This window comes from Mustela lutreola, chromosome 10, assembly GCF_030435805.1.
Source record: "Mustela lutreola isolate mMusLut2 chromosome 10, mMusLut2.pri, whole genome shotgun sequence".
Lineage (NCBI taxonomy): Eukaryota > Metazoa > Chordata > Mammalia > Carnivora > Mustelidae > Mustela > Mustela lutreola.
In genome coordinates, this window is record NC_081299.1 from 77953204 (window position 1) to 77968308 (window position 15105).

The 15105-nt window shown below is 41.0% G+C and overlaps 1 protein-coding gene across 4 annotated transcripts in view; it reads right to left on the bottom strand.

Annotated features, from left to right (window-relative positions):
* TGFBR3 (transforming growth factor beta receptor 3) overlaps positions 1-15105 on the bottom strand; it is a 197851-nt gene that overhangs the window by 169465 nt on the left and 13281 nt on the right. For all 4 annotated transcript variants that reach the window (XM_059138273.1, XM_059138271.1, XM_059138274.1 and 1 more), the window contains exon 2: positions 5440-5610. In XM_059138273.1, coding sequence (XP_058994256.1) covers positions 5440-5527 — 88 coding nt within the window. In that variant the 5' untranslated portion in view covers positions 5528-5610. The remainder of the gene's footprint in view (positions 1-5439; positions 5611-15105) is intronic.

Sequence of the window (15105 nt, forward strand, 5' to 3'; positions counted from 1 at the left end):
TGTTGCCAAACAACTTTTAAAGTGAAAACTTAGTGAGGTTTAAGCCCACAGGAGCATTTATAATTTTAAACTTCCCACTTTTCTTAGATAGATTATAGGACTTTTTTTTTTTTTAAAGTCTTAATTATTTCGAAAGACAGAAAGAGAGAGAGCAAACAAGCAGAGGAAGGGCAGAGCGAGAGAGAGGATCTCAAGCAGACCCCACCCCCAGCGGGGAGCCCTACACAGGGCTCCATCTCACAATCCCAAGATCATGATCTGAGCGAAAATCAAGAGTCAGACACTCAACTGACTGAGCCACCCAGGAGCCCTGTGAGATTACAGGATTTAAGACCAGGTGCCAAAAAGCTAAGATAATTTCTAACCAGGAGGCATCATGGTCCTTACCAAGAGCAGGACCCTCCCCACCCACACATTATCTAGTAACCCAGGGGGAAAAAAAAGAGGGCAGAACAAGTAGGGGTTTTGTCGAAGCAACCTCTAACCCTGGGATGTGGCTTGCTGACCCCTGCCTCCTTCACCCTCAACCACAAGTGCAGAAGGGAAGGCTTTCACTAAAGACCCAGCCAAATCCATGGGACTAGAACACGTCTACTGTCCTAACTCAAGTTAACTGTATATGCTGTGCTGTCCTTTGCCCTCCCAGCTACATATCTAAAGGAGGCCTTTTATGTAGCCTTCACCCCTTCTGCCACCAAGAACCCTACAATAGAGCTTCGCAGTCATGTCAGTGAAGGAAGAATGCCAATAAAGAAGACCCATTACTTAAGGTCCTTCCAGTCTGACAACTTACACGTGTCTCTTCTAAGGTGGAAGAAGTTGAATCCGGTTCCAGAAAGACTTACTGGTGAAGGACTTCAGTTATTCCACACTGAGGGTCTCCTACGTAGAGGCTCCAGCAGAGTGGCAGATAGGCTGGCCTCTAGAGCCAGACTGCCTGAGTTCAAGTCCAGCTCTGTCTCTTATTTTATGGGACTTCATACAATTTTTTAGACTGAGTCTGTTTCCTTGTGTGTAAAAAGCAAATTACAATAATACTAACACCCACCTCAGAGGGCTGTCTTATAAAAACAAAAGAAGCTAGCTGGGAGAGAACAAGCCCTTGATAAATTGTTGGCTGATATGCCAAGCAGTGTTGTCTCTGAAACTAAAGAAGCTATATTCTCAGCCTCACTTTTTGAGGCCACAGTTTCGATTCTAAGATTAAACAGTATATGCCTTTGGCTACATGGGAATGGAAGAAAAATTGAGACCTCAAAACAAAATCCACAAGTCTCACTCTGATCTTGACGGCCCTCTGCAACCTACTTCCATCCTTCCTTCCAAACAGACCTCGTGATAGGTTCCTGTACCAATTCTCCAGGTCATTCATCCTTTAAAAAACACATCAAGCACCTACATGCCACATACTGTGCACTAGGCATGTTCTGCCATCTGGTCAACCAGCCTTTGCCTTTCTAGATGGTCTTTGCCTGGCTGGCCTTCAGAACAGAGCTCAAGATCAAGCCCATCTACAAAGTCCTCCTTAGCTACTCCAACCCACCAAGGCTTCCCCTTTTGACCTCTCTGAGGTCTTTTGGCTTTTATTTGTTATTCACCATACATTGATTATTTTGTTACACAGTTATATTTTACATGCCTAACTAATGCACAAGTGATTCAAAGAAAGGGAGGAGTCTTACATTTCTCTGTATAACCCTGACTGATTAGTACTGTGCTTTGCACTTAGAGGGACTCAGCAAATTAGTGATTTACTTGTGGTTTCAAGATGACACAGAGAGCCCACAGCAAATACATTATCATTCATTTTAAACACCCTTCTGATCAATACTCCCTTCATAGTGTAGAGACTTAAAGGCTCAATCATCAGGCCTAGACTCAGTAGCTACATGGTTAAATCTGCCATTTAGTCATGTGACTGTGAAGAAGTTACTTAACCTGTCTGTATTCAGTTTCCTCATCTATGAACTGAGGGTAAACAGAGTACCTACACTTCTTAGGAGAGTTATAAGGATAAAGTGAGGTAATACATATAACGTACTTTCAACAGGACCTGGTACACAGTAATTAATTACTCTATAAAAATTCATTATTATTATTATTATTATTATTACTATTTTCCTGAAGTTCAACTCAACCAGAATGCTCCAAAAAGTATTTTGTAAAATATGCTGAGCCCTATATGGAAAGCTACTGGATTCAGTATACACAAAACATTTCTTCCTTCTTAGTTAGCCAATAGGTTGTTCAGAAAAGCATCTCTTGGGCACCTGGGTGGATCAACTGGTTAAATATCCAATTATGGATCTCATCTTAGGTCGCGATCTCGGGGCCATGAGTTCACACTGGGCTCTACAATGACCATGGAACCTACTTTTAAAAAAAAAAAAAATGGCATCTCTCATTCTATTCACATAGATGTGTTAGTTTGTGAAAATTACTGAGCTATACACTTTCATGTGTATGTTTCTCTACATAAACTGTATTTCAATAAAAATTTAGCATTAAAAAAGGCATCTCTACCTCTACCATTAATCAGTTCCCTCAGATTGCTGCTACAAAATTGGTAATTCTACTGTATCCTCAATTTTACCGTAATTCTCAGCAAAATTTTGATGATATATAACCAAAAAAATATTTTATCCATGGCTGAAAGAGGAAGGAAGGTCTTAACCAATTCACTATCTAATACATCAAGGCTATACATCAAGGCTATACAGAGTCATCAAATTCACCACTTTCCCGTGAAGTATCTTCTTCAGTTATGTTTTTTTAGTCCTAGGCATCAATGAAAGCAGAAAATTCTGCCTTAAACTCACCAAGTATGGTAATACTTCTTGACATCAAAATAGCACATTTTTCCATCAAGCCATTTCTCTTTCTCTCTTTTTTTTTTTCTACAACTTTTCATTGAGTTTTGGTTTTTTTTAAAGACTTTATTTGTCAGAGAGAGAGAGAGAGAGAGAGCGTGGACAAGCAGGGGTAGCAACAGGCAGAGGGAGAAGCAGGATCCCTGCTGAGCAAGAAGCCCAATGTAGGACTTGATCCCAGGACCCTGGGATCATGGCCTAAGCCAAAAGCAGACACTTAACTGACTGAGCCACCCAGACGTCCCTTTTCATTGAGATTTTAATTAAGATCAGTTTTAATGCAGAGGCTAAGAGAAAATAATAACTCTTCAATCCTGAGACAAAACAAAACTGCTGACAGAGAGTGGGCAATTCAAATTCACACTGTTTTAAAAAAACAAAACAAGAAAACTACCAACTTTCTCTCAAGATATTTCTTTTTTTTTTTTTTAAAGATTTTATTTATTTATTTGACAGGCAGAGATCACAAGCAGGCAGAGAGGCAGGCAGAGAGAGAGGAGGAAGCAAGCTCCCTGCTGAGCAGAGAGCCTGATGTGGGGCTCGATCCCAGGACCCTGAGACGATGACCTGAGCTGAAGGCAGAGGTTTAACCCCCTGAGCCACCCAGACGCCCTCTCAAGATATTTCTAATGAAAAGGGGACATTCTGCTGTCCAACCTCATAAACCAAGTTCTGCAAACTGACTTGCACTCAGCCTCTGCCTGCAAATGACTCCTGGTCTGAGTTTACTGGAGGCTTCACCACTTCTTTTTTTATATTTCATTTATTTATTTGAGAGAGAGAGAGAGCATGAGCTGGGGAAGAGGCAAAGACAGAGGCAGAGAAAGAAGAAGACTCCCCACTGAGCAGGGATCCCACCAAGGAGCTCAATCCCAAGACCCTGAGAGCATGACCTGAGCCGAATGCAGACGCTTAACCAACTGAGCCACCCAGGTGCCTCAGCCTGTACCACTTCTTACTGGCTTCTTTTTTTTTTTTTTTTTAAGATTTTATTTATTTATTTTTCAGAGGGAGAGCGAGAGCAAGCACAGGCAGACAGAGTGGAAGGCAGAGTCAGAGGGAGAAGCAGACTCCCCGTGGAGCAAGGAGCCCGATGTGGGACTCTATCCCAGGACGCTGGGATCATGACCTGAGCCGAAGGCAGCTGCTTAACCAACTGAGCCACCCAGGTGTCCCCTTACTGGCTTCTTCATACAGCGCACAGGTGAAGAGCACAGACATAAAATCTGACTCCTCCACTTGCCACATGACACTGTGCACATCACCTCCCCTCATCATCTGTCAAATGGAAAAAATAAGCCTACCTCAGAGCTGTGATTAAGGGAGCTCATGAAATAAGAATATCCTTATTCGTTGTTAGATTCTGTAATTGTTTAGCCCAGTGCCTGGTTGTGGTCCACATGCAACAAATGGCAATTATTATCATCATTATCATCTCATCTGTATGTGAATTCAATAGCCAAAATCAAAACCAAGAGGCTAATCATTTTTCAAGTATGTTTCTTGTTGAGACCAGCCAGTTTACAGAACTGGTCCAACAAATTCTTTCATGTAGCTCATTACACAACAGACACAAAGCAAATTACCACAAAATTGACCAAATTAAGCTTCCAAATTCATTAAGTAACCCTGACTGGGAACTCTAAGATGATGATGTGGGGATCTGATACTCTTACTTAAGCAACAATGTTCCAACCAGGTCTTTCACTTCTAATCTCTGATCTCATACTCTGAAGGCCTCCAGGAAGCACAGTTCTGCACTTTTTAAAAAAATTACAGGGGCGCCTGGGTGGCTCAGTCTGCTAAGCATCTGCCTTTGACTAGGGACATGATCCCGGAGTCCTGGGTTTGAACCCCACATCAGCTCCGTGTTCAGCAGGGAGCATGTTTCTCCTTCTCCCTCTGCCTGCTGCTCCCCCTGCTTGTGCTCAATCTCTGTACATAATAAACAAATAAAACCTTTTTAAAAATAAAAAAATAAAATGACATATTAAAATACCTAAATAGGCAAAATTAATACTTCCTGGGCGCCTAGGTGGCTCAGTGGGTTAAAACCTCTGCCTTCGGCTCAGGTCATGATCCCAGGGTCCTGGGATCGAGCCCCACATCAGGCTCTCAGGGAGCCTACTTTCCCCCTCCCCGCTCTCTGCCTGCCTCTCTGCCTACTTGTGATCTCTGTCAAATAAATATATAAATAAAATATTTAAAAAAAAAAAAAAAAGCTTTCGTGAAATTCTTACTTAGGACAATAAAATAAATGTAATCTATGCATGGAACAAAATTAAGTGGAATGACGCATCAGCATGTTTCTCTCTACCCATCTCAGCACTGAGATTTAGTTGGGCATCCATGTCACTGACATTAGAATGTGTAGCACTGGTCTAGTAAAATGTAACGTAGGCACTCATACTATGTAATTGGTAGTCAAATATTTTATTTCTCAGAAGGACACAAATACTCATGATTCATATAAACATCCCAATTCCTAAATTTTTCCAAACTGAAGATTCTGAAGAAAAATGTATCGGAAAGAATATAACAAATGTACAAGCTATATTCTCCAACTCACCTGTAGCGGCCACGCAACCACTCATCAGGGCAAACACGACCATCACATAATGAGAAGGCATTTTTATCTCTCCACAAGCGTGCCCCATTCAGTCACCTCGGCTTCAGACTGTAGACAGTCTTGGCAAATCGAAGTGGCCTTAAAAATCCTCCTCTCCAATTTTCAAATTGCCTGTAAAAATAAACATATTTCAAGAAGAAAACTTAATGCAGAAACTGCTTTTCAAAAACACACATCAAAGTGAAACAAAGAATTTCTGCAAAGTGTAAGAGACATTTATTTTACAAACACCCCAGTAAGCTGATGTGGGGGTGCTAATCACCTAATGAAGAGTTTTAAAGAAAAGACTTTTGTAAAGAAGTGCTTAGTTTTGACACTTTAAATCTTTGCTTTTACATAAAATTTTCAGGAAGACAGAAGAAAATCAAAGTTCACCTATAATACAACATCACCAGTTATGTTATGGCACCAAAGTAATTAATGACGCTTGACATGTGAACTTCCTCAGGTCAACAAGGAAACACAACTCTGACCAGAGACTCAATCTCTGACAGATGTGATGAGTCATCACAACATTCAAACCAAAATACGTTTAGAATCAATGTGAAAAATAAAGAACCATGGAAAGTAAAGCTCTCGTTTCAACTGTTTGCCAACATTGTAACAGGAGACAGGTCTTCCCTGTCTCTCAGTTCCATTCGAGACTCTGGTTACTGGACCATAGAATGCAGAGGTACCTTCTAACCTCATGCTATCCAGAGCCTTGAATGACAAGTTTTATTGTCATTTGCTTAACTTGAATATCCCTCCTGTGGTCCTAGACACACCAAATTTATTTTCCAGCCCTATATCCCTGAGCCTGGCATAACCCACAGAAATTATTCAATTCAACAAAACATTTCTTGAGCATCCAGAATGTTCCAAGCACTGTGTAAAGGCATGATTCCTTCTTACCAGGAATAGAAGTTATCTAGCAACTGGCTAAAAGCACAAAGATCTGACTTCAAGGCAAGATCATGGAGTTTCCAGGAACCATCTCAAATAGCTGGAGACTACAGCTTTGGGACTCTCACCCAGAAACACTAGCTTGCTACCTTCAGAGACAAAGCCAACTGGGGTACTTGCAGATGCAGTGCAAAAATATAAAAAACAATGGCAAAATTAGTTTCTAATTAAATGGTCTTAGTTCACTGCATCAAGTGTTAAGGAAAAGATACTTAAAATGGCTCTTTTCACAGGGTGCCTTGCATGGCTCAATGGTTCAATGTCCAACTCTAGATTTCAACTCAGGTCATGATCTCAGGGCTACGGATGGAGCCCTGCACTGGGCTCCTCACTGAGCATGGAGCCTGCTTAAGAGTCTCTCTCCCTTTCTCTCTGCCCTGACCCCCTTCCCTCTCTAAAAAAAAATTTTTTTTTTAAAGGGCTCTTTTCAACAGTACACTAATTGCCTCTAAGAAGGGAAAGAGGACAACTGGGGGAGACTGGTGGGAAGGCACAGGAACCTTGTCACTGATTCCCATTTGAGTTTTCTACTATGTTGGGGTTTTGTAAGACCCAGAAATAATAATAAAGTTCTAACATCCAAAATAATTTTTTATATATGCTTTGAAACTGAATTATCATATACAAAGGAGGTACTGCTAGTCAGTCTTGATGTACGACAGTGATTAAAAGCTTAGCATGAACAGAAAATGGATTACCATGGCAGTTAAGATTCTGCCTAGGTATGAATCCACTCTGCCACCTACCAAGTGGTTATGCTGGGCAGACGATTCTACATGCGAAATCTACTGTATGGGCCACTGTGTGCAAGGACTATATTATCTCACATGCACGTGTTTGTTTATGGGTGTATAAAGCTTCAGTGCAGAAAATATAATAAGCAATCAATAAACATTACTTGTCCATTCCTTCTGAGGTATATTTATACCAACAAAATGGAGAAATTAGGGTGTGGTTATTTATGTAATCCTAAACTACTATAAAGTCAGGTTCAATCTTTTGTTTACTAAAAAATGAATACTTCAACAGACACAAAAGGGAGGTGAGCTCAAGAGTGGAATCACAAAAAGAACAAAATTGCCAGGTAAGTAGAGGCACATGTCATCAATGGCACAGTGGTGTCTTGTCTCAAAAACTGTCTAATTAGGTAATTTCGGAAATGATGAAATTGACTTCAATCATCCCTCTAAGTCCAACACTGCTGTCACCGTAATTTCAGATCAACTCAAATGAAATAGAAGTCTCCTCTGTGAACTTAAAAAGTCAATGACAGCAGGGCTGTCAGTTGGGCATCTGACTCTTGTTTCAGCTCAGGTCATGATCTTAGGGTTGAGACTAAGCCCTGCATTAGGCTGCTTGAAAGATTCTCTCTCTCTTCCTTTCCCTCCCGCTCTGCCCTTTCTCCCACTCATGCTTTCTCGCTCTCCCTCTCTTTCTCTCAAATAAATGAAGTCTTAAAAAAAAAAAAAAAGTCAATGAGAGAAAAGAGAATTTGACCTTATTTTTCCCCTTCAAAAAATTAAATTTCCTGAATGGGTAGATAAAGAAAACGCTCTCCAAAAGAATATGCTATTTCAGCAAATGCTAAGAGCAATTTTCATAAAGCAAAACCCTGAAAGGAGATCTCAGAAGAAGATGGCTTCCCAAAGGATTTTTATGGAGCACATAAACTATAACCAGCACGAGGCTTGTGGGAATATTTAATGAGTTTATGTCCCCCGCTGCCCACAGCTGCAGAGGGTCTGTGGGACTGTGAGCATTAATCCAGGGGCTTAAACCAGGTCTGAATGAACCTGTGGAAAGAAAGGCAAAAAGTTCTATTAAAAATATAGACTGCAAATTGCTGACAAGAATATTGGGCAATTATTAAAATGCAGCAATTACAGATACAAGAGAGCCAAGCTAAACAGTTTGATGCCCAAAGGCAAACCACAGCAAGTTTATGCCGGATCTTAAAACATCTCTGAGGAAGTCCAAGACAAGTTGAAACTACGCACTGCTGCTTCTAACAAAGAGGGAGTTTTTCTTCTTTTAGCTTAAAAGTCCCTCTGTAATGTCACTTGTTCAAAAAGAAAATAAACTGCACAGAGTTTTTGTCTAATCTTCTCAATGTGGTGACAGGATCTTAAGGCAGAGGAGAATAAAAAAGGGAGCATGTCATTCCCATTCTGCGGAACTCCGATTCTGGCCAAGACTTGCACACATCAGCACCTCAACGTACAACCTAGGGATCAGCTCCCCAACGCGAAGGATGCTGGATGATCAAGGCTCCCAGAAAGCAGTAGATATGAAATATAACCCAAGGAAATACAAACTCCTCTTTTCTTTCTATCAGGTTATATCACATTCAATTTGCAAAGGGCAGGGACTCCCCAACCGAAGTTTCTAAACCCAATGAATATCTCTGGACCTTATAAACTAAATGCTTCCTTTAGAAATATAAATAAGGTACTCCGTGATCTTGAAAGAACAATTTCAGGTCCACTGTGCAAGTCAGTTTGTCCACACTGCAAAGCAATGCGTTCTGTATAAAGGGTACCAGTACTTTCAGTATCTACAAATGAGCAGAAAAAAATTCCGAGAGCTTAACAGACATAAAATGTATATGCACACACACACAAATGTGATCTGAATTCTTCTAATTTCAGAGCTCCTCTATGTCTATTTCTGAGGCCATGACACGGAGCGTGCTGCCCCACATTCCCTAGTGATCCAATAATATGCACAGGTAAGAGCAGGATTAGCTGGAAAATCCCTCCCCAAATGAAATATCCATCATGGGTTACACCAGTATTCAAAAGAAGCTGGTTGGGAACAGCATTCCCTGGGTTGATCGGAATGTTTTTTTTAGAAAAGCATAACTTTCTCTTAGAGGAAAAACGTGGTAAAATGATGTCTGGCAATAGGCTAAAAGCCAGCAAGAGAAATTACTAACTTCCTCTTACATGTCTAACACAGCTGGCTATATACATGAGATTATTTAAGATCAGAACTTACAATGAACTTGGAGGGGATCAATTTCTCAATTAAAGGAGCTGGCGTGCTAGAGGTAAGTAACAGCTTTTAAAGCTGGAAGAGATCAACATGAGTTCATTGACAACAAGCACCCAAACTCCCAGCCCCGCGCTTGCCCAGGGTAACACGGCAATGCGGAGATTAGAAACTAAGTCTTCCCCTGACAGGTTCTCCCTCCCAGAACCAGGTCCGTCACCACAAACAAGGAACCATCTTCTCCCTCGCAATTCTCAATCTCTGAAAACAGAATAGTTTTTCCAAGAGAGGGAAGCCTGCCGGGGCTGCCACTGGGCGAGGGGACTTCCAGGTTGACATATACCCTCTGTACAAATCGCTACTGATCACGCAGTGTGACTTGACTTCAGGACTCTAGGTGGCAACTTTAACAAATCAAGAATCCTTGGTAATGCTGTGTGACTCCAAGTTCTCTGAAAACTGCAAAAGTCAAGATGAAGCACAAGCCTGTGCATTGTCATATCTTCACACCAAGACTATTCAGGAAAATATTCAATAAATTTGAAGATCTTCAAGACAGAGATATATTGAGTGGAATAAAAAAAAATTATCATTCCCTAAACTCAGATGGTAAATAAACACCTGAGTTTCTGGTACCTTAAACATGACATTATCTTTTAACAGATCATTAAGTTTCCTGTCTGACGTGTAAATGAATTTGGGAGAGAGAAATATACTGTGAAGTCTGCAAATGGTTAAATAAAAGCTGGGAGAGGAACAGTTCTGATGGTTATTCAACATGTTATTCAGGGGATTCAGAAATGAGGCAGGATGGATGACATCAGTATCTAGCTTGGCAGCCTGTAAAAAGGGGTTTACAGGATGTAGAAGAGATACTGTTGTTTGTCTATTGACATTTGGATGCCCTTCGAGACCTGTACACAGAAAAAGCAAAGCCACCTTACTGAATCACAACAGCAATTCTCAGATTTCTCTACTATAAAGAGAAACTGGTAACTCCAAATCCTCATTTTCAGACAGATCTGGCACACGGGGGAAAGTCCTGGGCTTGGAAAAGAAATCTTTGGCATCTAGTCACGAGGGTGGCGCAGTCAGTTAAGCATCCAACTGTTGGTTTCAGTTCAGGTTGTGATCTCAGAGTCATGAGATTGAGCCTCGTGTCAGGGTCCACGCTCAGCTCCATGCTCAGCTGGGCACGTGCTTAAGTTTTTCTCTCCCTCCCCTGCCTCACTCTCTCCAAAATGAGTTAACTCTCTAAAAAAATAAAAGTAAAATAAAAACATTTTTAAAAAATCTTTAGAATCGCATTCACACTCAATAGTCAACAAATATTGACTACTATAAACCAGGCACTGTTGAAGATGCCAAGGATACAGCAGTGAAAAAAAGGAGCCAAAAACTCTGCCTTCATGGAGCTTGTATTCTAACAGAAGTAACACCATTTGTTACATTAGGCAAGATATTTAATTTCCTGAGCTTAATTTCCCCCTTCATTAAGTCTTTAGTCATTGTTTACTCTATGCCAGGCAACGGGAAGATAATGGCCAAGCAAAGAGGTATGTTCTTTGTCCTCATGGCGTTAAAGTCTGGTGAAATAAATCGACCAATACTCACAAATTTGTAATCAGATGCTGTAAGAAGAGCTCTAGAGGAAAAGTACCCACAACCTGAAGGATAAGTAGAGGTTTAAAAGGGTGAGGGATGACATTACAGGTAGAAGAACCATTACAGTTCCCTGATGCTGGAGGGAGCAAGGCGGTAGACCTGAAATGAAAAGGAGAGGAATAAAGTTTAAGAAAGGGTTTAAGCAGGGAGGTGGTGGGATCTACTGGGTTAAGATTTCCCCAGGACAGGGGCACCGGGCTGGCTCATGTGGCAGAGCTGCGACTCTTGATCTTAGGATCATGAGTTCAAGCCCCATGTTGGACATAGACCGTACTTTAAAAAAAAAAATTTTTTTTCTTGGTACAAGCCCTATGGAAAACAGTACAGAGATTCCTCAAAAAATTAAAAACACAACTACCATATGCTCTAGCAACTCCACTTCTGGGTATATAGCCAAAGGAAATAAAATCACTATGCTGAAGAGATACCTGCACCCCTATGTTCCAGCCAAGACCTGAAAATAAACTAAATGTCCATCAAAAGATAAATGGATAAAGGAAATACAGTATATATACACAATAGAATACTACTCAGCCACACACACACAGAGGAAATCCTGCGTTTGTAACAACATGGATGGACCTCATGGACAGTATGTTAAGTGAAATAAGTCAAACAGAGAAAGACAGATAGTATATGAGCTCACTTGTATGTAGAACCTAAAAAGCCAAACTCATAGAAACGGGACAAGGGTGCCTGGGTGGCTCAGTCAGTCAAACATCTGACTCTTGATCTCAGCTCTGGTCTTAATCTCAGGGTCGTGAGTTCAAAACCCACACTGGGCTCCAAGCTGGCTGTGGAGTCAACTTACGAAAAGAAAAGAAACAGAGAACAGACTGGTGGTTACCAGAGGTAAGGGGTAGGGGAAGTGGGAGAAGATGATCAAAAGGTACAAACATCAGTTATATGATAAACGAAGTCCTGGGGATATAATATACAATATGATGACCACATGTTAACAATACTGTATGGTATATGTGAAAGTTGCTAAGAGAGTAAATCTTAAAAGTTCTCATCACAGGAAAAGAAATTTGTAACTAAGTGTGGTGATGGACATTAAGTAAACTTATTGTGGTGATCATTTATTTATATATATATATATACACATATATACATATATGTGTATGTATATATATGTATATACACACATACATCTTCACATTTTACACCTTAAGTTTATACAATGCTTTGTGTCAATTAATCTCAATTTAATTGGAAAAAATAAAAATTAAAAATAAACTAAGATTTCCTTGAACACCCTATGGAGAACAGACTGAAGGGAGCCCACAGTGCATGGAAGATCCATCAAGACACTTACAACAGAGGGGCGCCTGGCTAGCTCAGCTGATAGAGCTTGTCTCTTGATCCTGGGGTTGTAAGCTGGAGACCCACGTTGGGTGTGAAGATTATTTACAAATAAAATCTTTAATGTAAAAAAAAGTCTCGAAGTACCTGGATGACTCAGTGGGTTAAAGCCTCTGCCTTCGACTCAGGTCATGATCCAGGGGTTCAGGGTTCGAGCCCCGCATCGGGCTCTCTGCTCAGCAGGGAGACTGCCTCCCCCTCTCTGTGCCTGCCTCTCTGCCTACCTGTGACTTCTGTCTGTCAAATAAATAAAATCTTTTAAAAAATTTAAAAATTTTTAAAAAGGCTCATACCGGATCAGACAAGAAAAGAGGCTTAGATCGGAATGCAGGCCCAGTTGTGTTTTTTTCTTTTTAAGATTTTATTTATCTGAGAGAGCATGTGCACAAGCACACACATGAGTAGGGGGTAGAGACAGGGAGAGAAGCAAGCTCCCGGCTAAGCAAGGAGCCCCACCATAGGACTAGATCCCAGGACCCTGAGATCATGAGTCAAGACACATAACTGACTAAGCCACCCAGGCCCCTCAACCCCATTTCTTTATTTTTAAGATGAAACTAACCCTACTTACATCACAGGGTCACTCCAAGAATCAAATGAAATTATATACGTAACAGTAGATAAGCTATCACTATTTGTCAGTTGACTATCTCTACCATAGAGAATGATCCTGAAGCCTAAGATTCATTTAAAATCCCAACATTCTGTGGCTGTCGGTGGCAGGAAAAAAAAGAATTACTTTTGAACTACCTTACATATGGGAAGGAATTCCACATGAAGACTCAATGGCAAGAAAGGCAGCAGGCACAGAAGTTACAAGATGTGCCAAAAAGCTGGACTTTACGCTCCCCAGCACCTCCAGGGCCTGGCCCACCCTCACTCTTGATTGAGAGTGTGACCAGCACATCTGTGGCTGGCCCAAGCATCTTTAGTTCCCTTGGGGCTGACCTTCAGTCATCCTAAAAGCCCCTCTTGTCTATCCCAAGCACAACAGATCTCACTGCCCAAGCAAAATATGGCAGAAAGGAGAGGGTAGGCACGGAAATATTCCACATTGTTGCGAAAGACCACGTTTTATTCAAGTTCACTAACTAGGATTTTTCACCCATCCTTGCAATATTCCCAAAACCACCTTTTCACATTTAATATTTCTGCATTCAAAGATTTCTGTTGCTTATAATTTTAAGCTAAAATTATTAGAGAACGGTACCTGGGGATTTTAAACTGGGCCTAACTAGACATGTTAGGTCGGACAGCCTCTGCCATCCCCTTATCTGTAAGATATTAATGACATTCTGATTGTAATATGTGAGCCAGAATATGGGCATGGTACCTAAAACAATACCAGGCCCACACAGTGCATTTAAAAAACAAAAATAGTCACTGAGGTTTTTTTCCTGGTTAAAATACCCCTAGACTTTCGGGGCACCTGGGTGGCTCAGTGGGTTAAGGCCTCTGCCTTCAGCTCAGGTCATGATCCCAGGGTCCTGGGATCGAGCCCCAAGTCGGGCTCTCTGCTCAGCGGGCGGCCTGCTTCCTCCTCTCTCTCTGCCTGTCTCTCTGCCTGTGATCTCTGTATGTCAAATAAATAAATAAAATCTTTAACAAATAATAAAATAAAATACCCCTAGGCTTTCAAAATACCAAGCAAACTACTAGTAGCAAAATAATACAGTTTATATCAAATATGTATTCATTTGGGGATTAGACTTCATGGTCTAGAATCTAAAAAAAAAATACCTACATTACCAAAAAACAATGACTCCAAACCCAATACAAGATTGAAGCCCTAAAGATAGTCATAATATTGCAAAGCTGTTCTGAAAGTGTGGTAAAGCTACTGTCTGAACAACTCTGGTGTAAGTTACAAGGATCTGGCTGCATGGCCTTCCTAGACTCTACCTTAAGATGCCCAAATTAGCTTCAGGGGTTTAGCCGAAGGCTGAGGAACTTAGCCTGGCACCACCGCCAACCAAGTTGCCTGGAGTGAGGAATCAGCTATCACCACAAGGGCTGATTAAATCATGAAGCTGCAATTATTCCAGCAAAAGTCAGCACATCTGAATATCCTCAGGACACGAGCCATCATCCTTTAGGCACTAGCAAGCAAGCACTAAGTCATTAAAAAAACTCTGGGGAGCTACATCTATCAGACCCCCCATGAGACTCTTTTGTACAATATACAGTAATTTACTAAAATATTTTAGTCACATGATTATTTATATTCACAGGGATTCTGCAAATAATATGAATTCAGAAAAAACACTTCAGCCATAGACTATTCTATTCTGCTAACTGCAATTAAGCTCTTATTTTTTTCTTCTTCTCCCTGATTTCCAAGATAATATTATATCTCTTAAATGGGAGTAATCCCTCAATAGATAACATTTTAATTATTTCACTGATATTATTTGGTAAAGAGAGGGCTCAGCAGCTTCGGCATGTGAAACATTAAGAATTAAAACCCTTCAATGGTCACCCATTGCTGTCAAGGATAAAAACCAGAGCCCTTCCCATGACTGCTGGATGTTGCCTCCTTAGTCTGACCTTATCCTCCACGTGCCCCAGCCGCACCTGCCTCAATTCTGCCCCACAAAAGGATCACGCCCTTGCTTCCAGAAGAGTGTTCTCAGTAACCTT